Source organism: Vidua chalybeata, chromosome 6 (assembly GCF_026979565.1).
Source record: "Vidua chalybeata isolate OUT-0048 chromosome 6, bVidCha1 merged haplotype, whole genome shotgun sequence".
Classification (NCBI taxonomy): Eukaryota; Metazoa; Chordata; class Aves; order Passeriformes; family Viduidae; genus Vidua; species Vidua chalybeata.
Window position 1 is genome coordinate 44,572,394 of NC_071535.1, and position 16,165 is coordinate 44,588,558.

At 36.8% G+C, this 16,165-nt stretch overlaps 1 protein-coding gene across 8 annotated transcripts in view; it reads right to left on the reverse strand.

Moving 5' to 3' along the window:
• Nucleotides 1-1,946: 1,946 nt before the first annotated feature.
• The window catches only part of PPP6R3 (protein phosphatase 6 regulatory subunit 3), a 58,141-nt gene continuing 43,922 nt past the window's right edge, over nt 1,947-16,165 (reverse strand). For 3 of the 8 annotated variants that reach the window (XM_053946204.1, XM_053946197.1, XM_053946202.1), the window contains 9 exons: nt 15,899-15,996; nt 13,906-13,960; nt 13,041-13,171; nt 12,292-12,410; nt 10,813-10,966; nt 9,875-9,981; nt 8,749-8,899; nt 5,380-5,502; nt 1,947-3,414 (listed from right to left, as the gene is read on the reverse strand). In XM_053946204.1, the coding sequence (XP_053802179.1) occupies nt 3,363-3,414; nt 5,380-5,502; nt 8,749-8,899; nt 9,875-9,981; nt 10,813-10,966; nt 12,292-12,410; nt 13,041-13,171; nt 13,906-13,960; nt 15,899-15,996 (990 nt within the window). In that variant the 3' untranslated portion in view covers nt 1,947-3,362. Of the gene's footprint in view, nt 3,415-5,379; nt 5,503-5,828; nt 5,847-6,267; nt 6,460-8,748; nt 8,900-9,874; nt 9,982-10,812; nt 10,967-12,291; nt 12,411-13,040; nt 13,172-13,905; nt 13,961-15,898; nt 15,997-16,165 lie in introns of those variants that run through there. The other 5 variants (XM_053946198.1, XM_053946201.1, XM_053946203.1 and 2 more) reach the window with 3 other exon arrangements.

The following is a 16,165-nucleotide window of genomic DNA, read 5'->3' on the forward strand; positions in this document are numbered from 1 at the left end:
CAATAATGGAACAGGAAGATGCCAAATCCTTACCTTGCTAGCAAGTAAGATATAGAATCTAAAATACAGATGTTAAAACCTTTACCAATAAAGGGCATTTTGCTGCCACAATAACAGCCATTTTCCATCCTGGTTTGGAAAACAATACAGATTCTTTCATAATGAAACTCAAAGCACTTACACTATACTAGAGGAAGCACTATTTATTCTGAGACAGTCAGAGGTGATTAAGTCTATATTAATAGAGTCAGTTATATACAGTAAGTACTTCCTGATATAATCATATGAGACTTATGTCAGAAAACAAAATCTTACAAGGAAATTAGTGCTTTAAAATTTACACAGAAAGGTAAGTTTATAATGAATGACAGTAGAATCTGATTCATCTTCCTTACTAGTCTTGTCAATGGATTTCACACAAAGAATGAATGTCACTAAGTTTCTACAGAAGTATGCAGATGACGACACAGAAGTCACTGTTTTCAAGAGGTAGATACAAGGTTTAATAGGTGCAAAAATGTAGACTTCACTCAAGAGCATGGACACATGGGATTCCACGTATGATGACATAATGAGATTTGTTTCCACTATCCTGTTATTTTTTCAGTGAATTAATAGCAATGTTAGTCAAGATGATGACTTATGCTTTTACTTAAATGGAAGAATCTTGCTATAAAACTAATTCAGGGCTTACACTTAAAAATAATAGCTTCACTGGTCAAGAAGGCATGATTCATCCACTCTGCCAGATGGGAAGAGGCAATGAGCTACTACAGATATTACTGGTCTAGCCACTTTTGAAACATACTCTTGCTTGAGTAAAAATCCTTTACCAGTGAAACCCCAAGGGTTAAATCCACTGCCCATTGACATCAACCAACATCATTATTCCTCAGTTTCAAGTGACTGAGCCTTTAGCCATTTCAAAGAGCGCTGTGGAATGTGGCAGTGGACAAGCCTTTCAAAGCAAGCTCATTTCATCCTAATTGCTGCTAAAAACACTGTAGGAACTCAAACCTGTACTCAAAAGGTAGGAACTCAAAAGGTATTAGACTTCAGTCTATGCTGCAAATGCATAAAAATACCTTTTCTTAAAGAAGATTCAAATTCCATTGCATGCAAGCCAAATCTGATTAAATGGGCTGGGTAACAGGCATTCAGGATTCTCGCAGTATGTTCAAACCTTTGTAAGGCTATGTGAGCAGCAGATCAGCAGCAGTGTTGATAAAAGATGGCAGAAGAGGTGTGTTTACACCCACCCACAGACCTCCCCAAACACACCTCCAATGCTTTCAAGTTCCAGATTCCTTGTGCAAGTAATAGAATGAGTGGGTAAAACACACCCTACACTTCCTCAAAACAGTGGACTGATATTACAGTTTGTGAACAGAAGGACAAGTACAATACTGCTGAACTGAAGACAACAGGGCCCAGATTCAATTTCATCTACTGTGTTCTCCAGTTTTCACGGCTACAGAGCAAGATAAATCAACCTTTTAGCAGGGGACAAATAGTTCCACTGGAAAGGATGCAAGTTTTTCTCCTTACAAGCATCAAACTTACGCAAACCAACTTGCTGCTTGCCTGTTTTTGGAATTTCTACTCGACTCCAATTCATGCGTCAAAATGAGCAGTTTTGTTTCCAAAGCTGCTTGTTCAGTGACAAAAGAAAGTGACAAGAGGACAGCTGCCAACCTTAAAGCCAACACACAAAATGGTTTTGGTCAAGCTGATCTGAAAGTAATTCTGAACTGATAAAGAAAACTTTGAAACTGACTGGATTCCATCATTTATAAAGTACAAATAAAAGGGCAACTATAGTTACCAATTCCACTTATGATATTGTGGTTTTACCCCTTCATTTTCACACAACTGATCACTTTGCAAAAACTTCCCAGGACAAGTGCACTGAACATTGTCAAAAATGCAAAAGAGAAAGCAATAAGGGCAGTGACATACATGTGGGTTTTTTATTTCTGTACGCAATGTAATGTTTGGGCACCTTGTTTGGGACGCCTTCTAAAATAAATCATTGGCCATTGTTTAGAATATCCTTTTGGCTTTAAATACTGGTCAGGAAAACAAATTATGTAAAAAATGAATGAGTATGACTATTACAGAAACAAAAATGGTTTTGCATCTAAAAGTGCAGGAGTATTTTAACCCTTTCACCAGACAATGTGGCAATATACAGTATATTGCTTCTGTTTGAGAAGGCTGTTGGAATTTTACACTGACATAGAAAATTATAAATTACACAGAATTAGTTTCCATAATCACTATATATATATACACAAACCAGCTGTGAAAAAACTGGTTTAGAACATACAAATGAAAGCCTCACACAGATCAGTACAGTGAAAATTACCAATTAACATGCTCTGCTGCCAAAATTTGTATTAAAAACACTATTTACTTTTAAAATGCAGATACTGTAATTACATTAGCAGCATGAGCATTTATTTTACTTGACTTGTCTAAAAGGATTATAGCGTTTTAAATACGCAGATTGTTCTGAAATGTTTCATTGTATAATTCTTGGTATTAAACTAAATCTTGGTGAACTGTTTAAAGGCAGGTGAACCACTTAAACACAACAAGCCATGTGCACTCCAAATATTCTAGTGTTTCACCTGGAAGGTATTGTTTCAAGCAAACTAGACTTAACAGAACATATGGCTTTACAGTAACATCAATTTGTCAACTAAGCTGTTGCAATAAATACTTAAAATTTCTACCAATAGACTTACATTTTTAGATCTGTTTAGAACGATACAGAAAACAATTACCAATTAAAAAACCTGTTGTAAAATGCTGAACACCAAAAAATTCTTATTTAAATCACTTTTGTCAGCTAAACCAACTAAAATAACATTTACAGGGCATTTCATTTTCAGAAAAAACATGAATTTTCTTTTTCTTTTTTACAAGGTGAAAAATGTAAGAAAACTGCTAAATACTTTGGTCACACTAATTGTCAAATAGGTATGTCTCAAATACATTAGATTTTTGTATTCACTTTTTTATAAAACTATTCTTACAGCCATTTTAACTATAGTAACACTACTGTCATCATTACACGGGTAGCAGGATCTTATTTCACAGGCCCCCCATTATTTAGAACAATACGATATAAACATACGCAAAAATTATTGGTATTTCGCAATGTGCAATATTTTTACACTTATGAATTTCTGTACAATGTCTTAAAATCTAGAATATAAATGTTGCTGGTCCTGATTCCTTGCGAAATTAGTGCAGCAGTGACTGGCTTCAACAGGGTCTAGATGATATCCTCAAGAAACACTCAAACACCTGGACATCAGTTCTCTCTCTTCAGCCAAGGCAGTAAACATCATGTATCATACAGGGCCATTAACAGATGCCTCTCCTAAACAGGTGTGTTGATCAGTCCTAAGAGGCCAAAAAAAGAGATGTAAGTATACAAAAAAGACTCAAGGCAAATTCAAGTAGGTGCAATAAAAAGCAAATCAAAAACCAAGAACCCCAGATCCTATGTAGCATAACCCGTGAACTGAAGGAAGGAAATGTGCTAATAACATGCTCATCCCAATCATCTTCTGCAGTCCAGCATTTCTGGAGTCCTTATTTCCTGATTAGGCATAGCACTCAATTAACTCAGCACACCACTGAAGAACATGTGGTCTTCATTAACTGATATAATAAGTGATCTCTAGAGATGTGGTATCTCAGAGAATTACTAATAAATAGCACATTTCTTATACTTATCCAAATCTTATTCTGAGGCAAAATGTGATACCAGGAGAATTTAAGGTTGCACTGGAAAGCCAGCAGCTAAGACAACAGGAAAAAACAACAGCATCTTAAAAAAATTGCTTTAGTTATTAATCTAATCTACAAAAAGCCTTTCACAAGTACTTTGAATGTCAGTCCATTGGGATGAAACTTTCATGAAGTATGGAGGAAAATGGAGAGCAAACCTACAAGAGTGAAAACAGCAACAGTATATACATTTCTATATAAAAGTTTAGTATAAATCTGGGCTCAATTGCTCTGGACTGGCACAAAGAGATCAAACCAATGCATGAGGACATTAAAAATATGCAAACAACAGAGGCAAAAAAAGTCTCAACTTCCATTCAGTGCAAATCTATGGAATACATTTGAAGATTCTCTAAAAGAATGCAAATACTGCTTGAAACTACAGATGAGGAAAGTTACCTGTTACTCCTGTTCTCTGATGGTGGACATCACAGAGAAGCCACTCTGGGGTCCGTGCTCTACATGCACATGACCAGCAGAAGCCCCCTAGCTAAGTCTTTGGCTGCTAAGCTCTAAAAACACTTTTTAAAAAACATATGTAAACATTAGAGAAAAGACAGACAGCACTAGACAAAAGCAAACACTTTTTAGAGAAATCTGGAAGGTAAGAAACAAATGTTGCATGGACAGGAAGTGTGACAGTCTGCACAACCATCACTCACTTACTAACTGGAAAAAAGTCCATGACAGAACAGGGCTCCTAGCAGAGATTACTCCTGCTAGCCACCAGCCAGAGACCTACCTAGGGGACTCCTTCCACTAGTCATACATACATAGAGCCCCAAAAGCACCATTAGGTTTATCTTGGTATTTATCCTGTGCTTATGAGGATCTACTGCAACAGCCACCTTTAGAGAAAGTTCTGAGCTTTGCTGAAGCCAGCAGGATTCAGTGAAAGGAGTTCCTTGAGATTTCCCACAACCTAAAGGCAATCTAGCAAACTGCTAGCTCTGAGAATCCTGTCGGTTCAGACAGGTATCTTTACCCAAAAGATAATTACCTAGTACCTACAATATAATGCTTATCCATGTTTAAAAAATATTGTCATCTTGATAAAGACAGCATCTCTAGGAGACACTGTGAAATCCACTGTGAAAGAGTTTTTGGGTCTCCCACTTTACATATACAGGGTAGTTTTTTCTGATTAGAATCCCCTTCTTGATCAAGTTTGAGATTTATGCAGAGCAGGACGTTAGAAGAAAGGAGCTACTTAAATACTGGTTCATAAACAAGTCTTAAAAACCAGAATCTAAATTTGTCAAACACACATGTCTTTAATCTATCTAGAGTACAATCAGAACATGCAGTAGAGTTCTGTGCATCAATTCACTATTCTAACTTGGTAACATCGTCACAAAACAGAATGTGGATATTTACAACTCCCTGCAAGAAAAATACACCTTTGATGACTCAAGAGTCTTAGAAACAACTGAAAATTCAACTTTTGAGAATTTAATAAAATAAAAACAAACACATTTTTAGACTGAGCTAAACTCAATCTCTTTAGATCAATCCTGTTAGAAAAGCACACAAACTGCTATTTAGAGAATTGAAGGCATCCTTGAATGCAGTTACCTCTGTTCTGGACTGCTGTTAGTAGGCTGAAGACCTGAAGGGACCTCTTCTGCAACCTCTGTATTCTCTTCTACTACATATTTACAAGAAGGATCCTGCGTGGTAGTCAATTTTCCTTCCTCACTTAAAAAAATAAAACAAAAGCAAGTGATTATTTAATGTATTTAACTTTGAAGTTCATTTATAGGGAACTTCAGGCAACAGGAGAAAACTGAGACGGGTCCATTTTTCACATGCAAATGGATTTTAAGTTATGGTTGCAATATGAAGATCAAGCATATGGCTCTAGACTTTACAAACACCTAATGATGCACTGGTGTTTACATCCATTAAAACTTGACCGCATAAAAGGGCAGGAAACACAGTGATTGCAAGTAGGATCAGAAAAGAAAAAAAAAATGTATGTGATGCCTGAAGTGAGAACAATCATGATCCTTTACTATACATACCGATAGGATTTCAACACTCTGAAGCCAGAAGTATGCAAAAATGGAAGAAAGTATAAAAAATTCAAGATTCCCTCAGAAACCAGCATTAATAAAGTCTGTCCATGAAACATACCAGCAAAATCATTAACTCATCACTATCTTACATAATAAACTCCTTAGTAACTCCTCAGTGAATACTATGTATGGTTTATGGGGTACAAAGACTGCAGCACTATCTACTTCATAAACTTCCTCTTGTAGACAAGAACAAAGTTCAGTGAAAAAGCTGTACACTCACACTATGTAAGACAGTACCATGTAACCAGGCAGGCTCAAAAGTCATTACTGAACAAATCTGGTTTGCCTCAAAACCCAGACTTTTCTGCCTCTCTACTCCACCCTCTTCCATCTCATTCACACCATTATGAGTGAACTACAATACAAATTTGAGCATATATACCTGCAAGAGATAGTTATAAAGTAGCTCTGAAGTAGACAAACATCAATCTTCTACCTCTGTAGTAACAAATCTATTTATTCAAGAAGTGCCCATCTCCTCTGCTGGTTTTCTTCCTATTCTCACAGTTCTCCTTTCCATGGATCCTTTAAATTTCAATGAATCCTTCTCTTTTCTCCTTCTATCCTGCAGCGCCTGCAAAAATACTGTCTTTTGCATTGCAGTCTCTCATCACGTTTTCCCCATCTAAGCTCCCCATGTCATTTGCCTTGATACTCTCCGCATTCCTTCCAAATGAAATACTCATCACCATCACCATTGAAAGTGATGTTCTAGGTTTTTTTATTTTTTAAAGAGGCAGTCTCTGCTGGCATTCTTCGCACTTGTTCTCCACTCTGAAGTAAGTTCAGAAATCATATTTTTGTCCTTTGCAGCTTTCCACAAATTAACTACCGCGCTTATAAATCCCCTCAATATTGACTTCACACCATCAATTTTCTATTGACAGAAACCTAGATAAAGCTGAAGTCTGGAAGCAACCTTCCTTTCAAAAGGAAAGGCAAACAGGCCAGAGTAGGAACATCCCCTCACTACTCCAACTGTCCCTTAATTTAGACCTTTTCCTTGTAAGCTGGTTTAAAAAATGCCATTTGAGCAATGACTCACTATGAAACTGCATGTGTCTGTAAGAGTAGAACAGTCTCTATATGTAAGACCTCATCTTTGAGCCCCCTTGTATGCTCCTTTGACATTTCCCTTCCAAATCAAGATCCGAGAAATTTTCAATATACAATAGGCCAGAATGCCTGGTAATCTCATCTGGGCTCCATTTCCCATAATAGATTAGACAGGATAAACTTTAAAGGTCCCTTCTGACTGGGGCAACTCTATGCACCTTTTTTGCATTTATGCTAAATTCTCTTTGCACCTCTATGTCCTTTTAACTACAGTTCCAGCAGGTAATTCCATGAAGGGAGGCAGGAACTGTCACTAGATACTGCCTCCTCATGCTAGTTTTTGCACCAGTATCACAAGTCACACAACTTGAAAGTGCATGTGAGCTAAACTAGTTTAAAGGAGAAGTTTAAAGACACCATGGATAACTAAACCAAATTTGTGAATATCTAAGAGTGAAGACCATGTAAAAGAATTGTGCAAAAGACAACAAACTGGAAAGCAGACACATCATTTACTAAATCAACAATGCACTATGGATAGCTTCATGTGACATCAATCTGCACAGAGTCCCAACACCTCTCTAAAGTACTATGGTTCATTCCTATACCAATGCCATTTTATTTAAAAGCACTGTGCAGTCACAAGTTTTCCCTCTTCTGTGCTGAAAAACCATCACAAGTTCAGTCACTCAGATAACCAAAAGGATGGAATCAAGAGTGACAGAAAATTGTTTGGTTTTCAAGATCTATTCATTTTGGATAGTTCAGGAATTATCTCCTACCACCTCTCCTAATGAAGTAAATTAATTTAAACAACAGGGAGTGTAAGGAGTAACACTGGAAAAGTTTCTTATACTGGAATCGACTCGGGTTTGATTTTTTAAAGCAATTTCCAAGACATACTGACAATTTTTTTTTAGTATTTAAAGCTAGAATAGGGACAGATACTAGGAAGTTATTCTAGAAGAATGAGAAGAAGGCTGCATGTCAAAATGCTCTAGCAGTGTGTTCGAATTTGTTAACATCAGGGTGGAGCCAGGACACATCAGCTTCAATAAAGGCAAAATTTTACATGTCATACTGTTTGTAGCCTCTGTTTCCCTACATAAATATTTGATACTAAACAAAAAGCACTTGATCATTAAATATGAGATCACAATATCTTAGTAGATGGGATGGAGTAGACAACACTGAAATGTGATTTATTCTCATAAAAGGATTGCAGTGTTGATATACGTATAATATACAATTTGACCATGTTGTAAGACGCTTATTCCTCAATCTTTGTATCAGAAGACAGCAAAACTACGAAGTTGTTCTTCCAGTTATTCTAGAATTCCATGTGCCACCTATATTCTAGAATAGATTTAACACCACTGTGCATACCACCAACAGTGATCAACCCAAGTGTCTGATGAGCAACACTTAAAAGCAGTGCCTGGCTGGCCTTCAATTTCTGCCTTCCATCCTCCTGGATAAGAAGTATGAAATTCCAATCCAAGCCTAAGAATTCTGTGCAAAATTTTAAAAGCTCAGTTTTGATGTGCAATGTTAAAAGAACTGTACATTGAAAATGCACAATAATGTGCATCAGGGACAAAAGCTGAGTTAGTCCTCTGCTAATAACCTTGCACTGAAACTAAGGCTTGATAAGTAAAGTAGCATGTTAGAGTAACTAACTAGAAGTCAAATTTCAAAACAATTACTTTGAAAGGTTTCTAGTAAAGCCTCAGGAATTATCACTTCAACTGTCTTTGATGATACAGTGTTCTATTTACATGGTGGGAAGACAAACTGGCATTCTTACCTTTTGAAAACAGCAGTTTCGGTTTTAGCATCTACAGTTAGGCTCAGTGTCTCCTTCATGCTGCCATTCATGACTGTCTCTGTTACATTGTCTGCATTTTCCACATCATCCTCTCCATCTGAGCTGGCCTCCATACCAACACTTCCTGGGGCTGCAAGCAGAAATAGAAGCAATTCAGCATATGGCTGGTTATGTTTCTATTTCATGTGCAAGCACATAAGCAAATATATCAAGAACAGTATTTTTGCAGTTTTGCACACTTTTTGAATTCTTCGTTACAGAGAATGTATGTGGCACTTTCTCCAATTGCCACATAGAGAGAACATGTGGCTTAAGATGGCTTAAAAATGAGCCACAGTCTGTAGCTTTTTTCATTTTGATTGACAATGGTTACTGCAACAGTTTTACCTAAACAAGGCCTTAGTAGGTGACGAATTGTTTTTCTGTACAGTCAAATTCATGACAGGTCTACAGAGTACAAATTTGACTTTAAGCTTCCTAGTACTGACAAATCTTTGGGATGTCCAGTGTGCCTGGACTTCTCACCTGCACTTCTTGCTCTCTCTGGTAGATACAAAAGATACAAATAGATACAAATAAATACAAATAGATACAAAAAAGCCTCATTAAAATATTTTTGTCCTTTTACCAGTTCATACACGTAAAACACAATTAGGGCATGCATACTGAAGGCAGCTTTAGAAAGGCATGAGCAGGAAGAGAAATTTGAACACATTGAGGCTACTGGCCTATTGCCACACAGGTCAACAATGGAGGCTACTATTCTTTTTGGGCATCAGCTGAACTAAAGGCTGACACAAGTGAGAAGATTCTCTAACAGAACAAACTTACAAACTTTGTTTCTTTATAATGCTTTTCTGTTCATAATGTGCAAACTTCTTAGAGGGATCAGTAATGATCAGTAACACCGGCTGTTGTTTTGAATTGGAAACTATTTTAAATAGTTCATAAATTCTTTGAAAAGTCACTTTCAATGCTTGTCAGAACAGCAGCAGAGCCAGAGAGGAGTCCAAACCTAAAATTTTGAAGTTCATGGGGATTTTTCTTATGTACAACTCCTATGATCAAGCAATTTGCATTTAGAAATGCAGTGCAGTTTACTTACTCTCTAGCTGTGTTGTAAGTGCAGTTGCATTTGCACTCAAGGGATCACCTGGATCTGTGTTTGTTTCCATTTCCACAGGAGAATTACTTCTTAAGGAGTCTTTTGAGCTTCAAGTAGAATAAAAAAAAACTTTAGAAACATTTCTGAATAGCAAAATGAAGTGTTCTTAAAACAGTATTAGTTCTCTATGAGAGCTGTAAGGCCTAGAACTACACTGAAACTGAATTAAGCAAGTTTGTTCTAAGAGTGCTGGAAAGATGTACTAAATAGAAGTCTAGTAATGCAAAATGCACCAGAACTGAGCTGAGGGGATTTGATGAGAATCTTATTTTCACTTGATTTTGTTACATTACAAGTACTAGTGGACATGTCCCTGGTAACTAAGGCATATAGGTATCACCAGCTCCTTGCAGATTTTCGAAATATTTTTAACTGTTTTGCTAAATGCATTTTTCCAATTTGATAGCTCTCTATTGAAACTTTTATACTTTTTCATACTTTTATATGTGTGCTGTTTTAATGCCCAGACAGAAAGTCAAAAGCCAAATGCATAAAAGCAAAGTCTTCCAATATGAGAAGGATTTAGTTCTTGACTGCCAATATTTGCCAACTCAAAATTTACATCTATTTAATAAGGTACATACACAAGAATTCAGCAGAGTGTAGTGTCAATCCAAAAAAAGAACAGCATTATCTTGTGTGTTCTCAACATCATGCAGAACTACTTATCCTAGTTATCACAGCTGCATAACAATATGAAATCTAAAAAAGCCCAGAACACTAGTGCCCACTCATCCTGGAAAGGGAGATCATACAGACACATGCTGTTGGGACACACAGCGCTATTCACACACTTTACATACACCAGCAACACAGGCTTGTGTAGAGATGGACACTCCAAGAAAACCAAGCTCACCCTGAGTAACTGACATTCTTACCTCAAAGAGGATGTGAAGTCAGAAAAGGAAGCCCAGCCAGTTTCTTTAGCTGGCACAGGTGCTTCAGTACTCCACACAGCAGAACCAACAGAATCCAGACTGGCACCATGTGCAGTCTCCATGGGTACATCGAAGTTCGCTGACCAGTTAGGTGCTGAAAAACCATCATCAGGGTCATTAGGAACAAATTTCTATAAGGAACACAAATGCACATATGCCTAATACTGATTTCCTCTATGTACATTTCATAAAGAGAAGCAAGATTCATAACTAGACTTGAAAGCACATGCAGAGAAATCCTGTACATCCTGTTAAAAAAATTAATGTATTCCCTAAAAGAAAAATTCTGCTAGTAAGGCAGAATTTTAAGATGAGTAATTCAGAGTACTCCACTAAAAAAAAAAGTTTATTTGAAGAACAAAACTAATAAAGCATTAAATCACAAGTACAATCCTGCTTTATCCTTGAAATTAACCTCAATATTTGTTACCATTTTTCAAACTAATTTCTATAATAATGAAGATCACAAAAGTTTTTATCCCTTTTTCAATTTCTTCAAATACTTTCTCATGCACTAACACCACGGCTAAATTTCAGAAAAGTTTAAGGCTTTTTACAACTTTAAATATTTATTGATATTTTAAATTTGGGAGCAACTGTGAATAGCATCTAATTTAGGATAGGTCAATTCAAAAAACTTCACCTACCCAAGGGAAACATGTTTTTCATTAACACTTACATACAAAAAAACAGGCTGAAAAGGAAGCTCTGACTAGCAATTAGAAATTCCAGCCCAGGCAGATATGGGAGGAGACCCACATGGATCAAAACTTGTTTGACACACAGATGCCAACGACACCAATCTGACAAAAGAAAAGAAAACCCTTAACTTTTCCTTCTAATTTAATTCCTTACAGTCTAGATAAACACAGGGCTTTTACCTACAGACATTGACAGTTTAACAAAAGCCAGTTTAGTCTGACTTGATTGTGAAAACTTTTCAACCTATTACATCAGTTAAGATTCCACAGAAGAGTCTCCTGATGTATATGTTTCACTCACATTTGAAACCAGAACAATGCAAGTTCACTGAGCTTCTGTAGGAAGTCTTCTAAAAGAGCACTGTTAGACAAAAAGCTGGTCTGAAAGGCTTCCAGTAAAAATACCATCTTTTGGGTTTGGATAGTAACACATCAGGTTTTTGTAGGCACTCAATATTTGTAAACCAGCATTTAATCCTCCCCTTTCTGACTACTCATTTTTAACTCTTGAAGAGTAGAAACATGAATTTTAGAGAGAGTAAGTAATTTAAGACAGGTAAGGAATTCAAACTTCCCAATATGCGCATGTTCTGTGGCAAGCGAGAAAGACTAAGACAGTTGGAATAAAAGCAGCCAACAAGGAAACTCCTACAAAATCAGGCTGCTAGATTTAACAATTTCCTATAACCCAAAGCACCAGGGAAAAAAAGCTACATACGTTCACTTAAGTCTACTTCCATTTTGTCCTCTGTATTGGTGTGGGATTCGAACAAGTCTTGTTTAATTCCATCCTCTTCTTCAGAATCTGTACTTTCTTCACTGTCTGTACTGCCCGAACTTCAAATACAAAGAGAGAGTTTACATTCTGGTTTTAGTATAACACCCTGGGCACAATGAAATACTGCAGAGTTTCAGGCTAGAGAGAATTACAATTATTTCTGACAGAACACTTGAGGTGTAATTTTTAGCTCTTAGTATTCCCCTCATTTCTCTCTCAAAGAAACAAGGTTTAAGATTTTTCACTTGATCACATGAAGAGGCTTTCAGCAGCTATTGAGGGAGGGTGCACAGCCCTGAGTTGTGGGGACTAGATGCTCCTTCCACTTAATGCATTTTCCTTTGTTCACAGCCATACTGGTACTGTGAGGACAGCAAGGTTTAATAGAGGTGTGGAGCTGGGCTGCCTTGTCCAAAGCAAGGCTAGTCAGGCCAGTTTGAAAGTAGAAGGAAAGAATACACACCAGGGAAAAAAACCAAAACCAACAAGCTACAAAACCCAAAGTGCATCTTCTGCAAATTATGGCTGGAAAACAAAGCACTAGAGCCACATCTCCACTCATTTCTCCACAGAATGGAAATACCTAGTTAAGCTGGACAGTCTGTACTAAGAGACAGGCTGAACCAGAGGACAGGTGTATTACTGCAGGCTCACTACACTGCTATTTGGATGAGAAACACCCTTCTCACCTGGAACGCCTCTGGGATTCTGGTGCAAATGCAATATGCTTTTCTTCCCAAATGTCTTCTTCATCAGAGCCACCATCATCAAACTGCTGTATCCGCTCCTTACAGCATGCCTCAAACAAGGCTATATTACCCTAAATACAGCAGAAGTATAAAATCTATATTACATTAGTAAACATCTTGATAATACATGACTAATCTGAAAAGAATCTTAAGCCTTTCTCTAAAAGCAGCAGAAATCCAGAATGTCTTAATTTAAAGCTTGTCAAGAAAATACAGAGTGCTGCTTGTTTTACTTGACTACTATAACAAGCTGAGTGGACCAAAGAACACTTAGGAGCTTCCATCATGTTGAAAAATGGGATGTGGGAGTGACCCCTAAGAGCTTTCCAGAAAACCAGGACACAAAGTACTCCAGCTTTATTTTCTGTACTGGGGAGTCATTTTAGCTCAACCAACAAATAATATTGAGGTTCAGAGACTCTGTCCTGACTTTCCTGTCACTACAATCTCACTGAGGATTTAAATAGCTTCTAATCATAAAACACAAGTGTGCAACATGCACAAATCAGATCTAGGCCCAATCTTAAACCCAGTTATACAAATTAGAAGCAATTCTAATACTGATTCTTAAGAAGCAATTCTTAAGAATTCTAATACTGATTCTTAGAAGCAATTCTTAATACTGATCAGAAAGAACAATAGTGTCTTCCAATTAGCAAATCTCATGATATGGGAATAAGGCAGGGAATTATTTTCCAGTGATTTCCACTTAAAAGGAATAAATGTAACCACTACCACAGCTCTGAGGTCATGCCAAAGCTTAAAAGACAGTCATTTTTCTGATAGTACTGGAACACATACTTACACTTTCATTTGTACTGAGGGTAAAGTTGATGTCTGAAACTCGATCAAAAGAAACACTACAAAAAAAAATGTACTCAATGAAACAGGACTTTCTATTGTGACATGAAGACATTTAATTTCTGTTTGGTTTCTTATATTCCAATAATCTAAAAACAGAAGATAAAAGACAGTCTCCAACAGAAAACGTTCAAAATTACACACCAAGGAGACCTGGAATTCCTGTGATTTTTTTTTTTTTTTTCTTAACCGTTAAATATTTTTAACAAAAACACAGAACATTGCCATCTACAGTTAGGTGTATGCAACAAGTCTAAACAAGCATAACTGAAATTATATACCCAAATCTCAAAAACTGTATTGCTATGCACTGGAGAAAACCTAGGCCTAACGAATGCCTAAACTGACTACACTCTACCATGATATACCTTAAAATCCTGCAAATATCTGAATCTGCAGTTCTTACATATTTTAACTGATTTCACTCTTCTATCAAAGGACCTTTTCAACAGGAAGGAACAAAATGAAAAATAGTATCAAGTTCTGTTTCTTAACAAAAGAACCCCAAAATATTTTTTAACCAATCACTGAAATACTTCCCCAAACATAACACTATATATTAGACTTGACACATCTTTACGTATCAGAGGAGTTCATATATTCTTTGTGTAGCCATGAGTGCATTCAGCAGAGCACACATTACTCCTCCTCTAATATTCATTGCATTATGAAGCAGGGGAAAAGTAAGAGGTCTAAAGGAACCTAAGTTGCTAGTGTGACTGTATTACTGCACAATGCTATGCAGGTAACTTAGAGTGTAATTGATTCTTGCACAGAAGGCATAACTTCAAAATAACTTCACCTACAGCTTAATTCAACTCATGAGTACATCATCAGTGTACCTGTCATAAGTCTTGAGACCTCTTTAGATAAGTAGTCATCTTCTTTCTACCAAGACAAGAGACTTCCAAAGGCATGAAATTAAAGGAATTTTAATTCCTATCCTTCCCAAAATCCATTTGCTTCTAACAAAGTTAAGGAGTATTCTGGGTTACTTCCTCTACCATCATATCTTAATCTCTAATCTCAGCAGGTTCTGTGGTATAAAAAAAGGAGCAATGCTTCTTGGATGGAAGACAAAAGCTTCAGTCAGACATCACTTACTAAACATGTCTTATAGAAGAGCACTGAGATTATTATAAAAACACCCTTCTAAAAGCTATCTTGAAGTAATGCTTTTTATTCCTAACTGCATGTTATGGCATCCCAAGCCATGAAATCTTATAAAAACAATTATGAACTTCATCATCTGCAAGAACCCCCATTCTCCCCTTTTCCCTTTACTGCATCCATCTACTTACAAAGAAAGATACCAGCTTTTCTGAGGGGTGTTTTTTATTGTGTGCTGGTTTTCGTCTAGTTTGGAGTTTCTTAATCTGACCAAGACTGTTCTCATTTCCTCATCTTTCACCGAAGACTATTTGTAGAAATCAGTCTTAACTGCCTCAACCTTATAAACAAAGGTAGATTTACAATGCCCTTCCTTACTCTCCCCTACAGAAAAATACACCCAGCTACATGTTGTTCCTGTCATCCTTTCCAGGAAAACTCAGAAGTAGAGCTATTCATCTGGTCATCAGCAGGGGAAAAAAACCCACTTTGAGACAAAGTGAAAGTGACCCAAATAATATCAGATCAAAAGAGCACCATAGCTGTCTGGTAAAAAGCAGAGTTATAATTCAGTTTTTTGTTCATAACACAGTGTTCTCAACATTGGCACAACCAGAAGATTAGAAAAAGAAGAGAAGCTGCTGCTTCCCTCTGTTCAGGGAGGCTTCTATCAATGCACACAAATGGCACAAAAAGACAGGACTGATTGGCAACTGCTTCACATCAGTAAATGCTTGTACTTATCACCAGCAAAATCACAGCCAAAAACACAGTCAGAAAGAAAATTCACAAGACTATAGCCAAATTCAGTGTAATATTATACTCACTTGCCAATGTCATCTTGATCAGCAAACTTCTCATCGTTGAAGCCAAACTGGTCAATAAAATTGGACGTCATTTGTTGCATCTGATAATCAGAAAAGGCCTGGCAACCCCAGGACCAACGACAGTGATATAATGATTCTACTAATACTCTAAAATCTATTGCCCATTTTGCTTCAAAGAAATAAAAGTCTATCTAAACTAAACATAAAAGGGTAAGTCTTAACCTCTGAATTTTGAAAGCTAGTATCAACTACAATCCTACGTATATT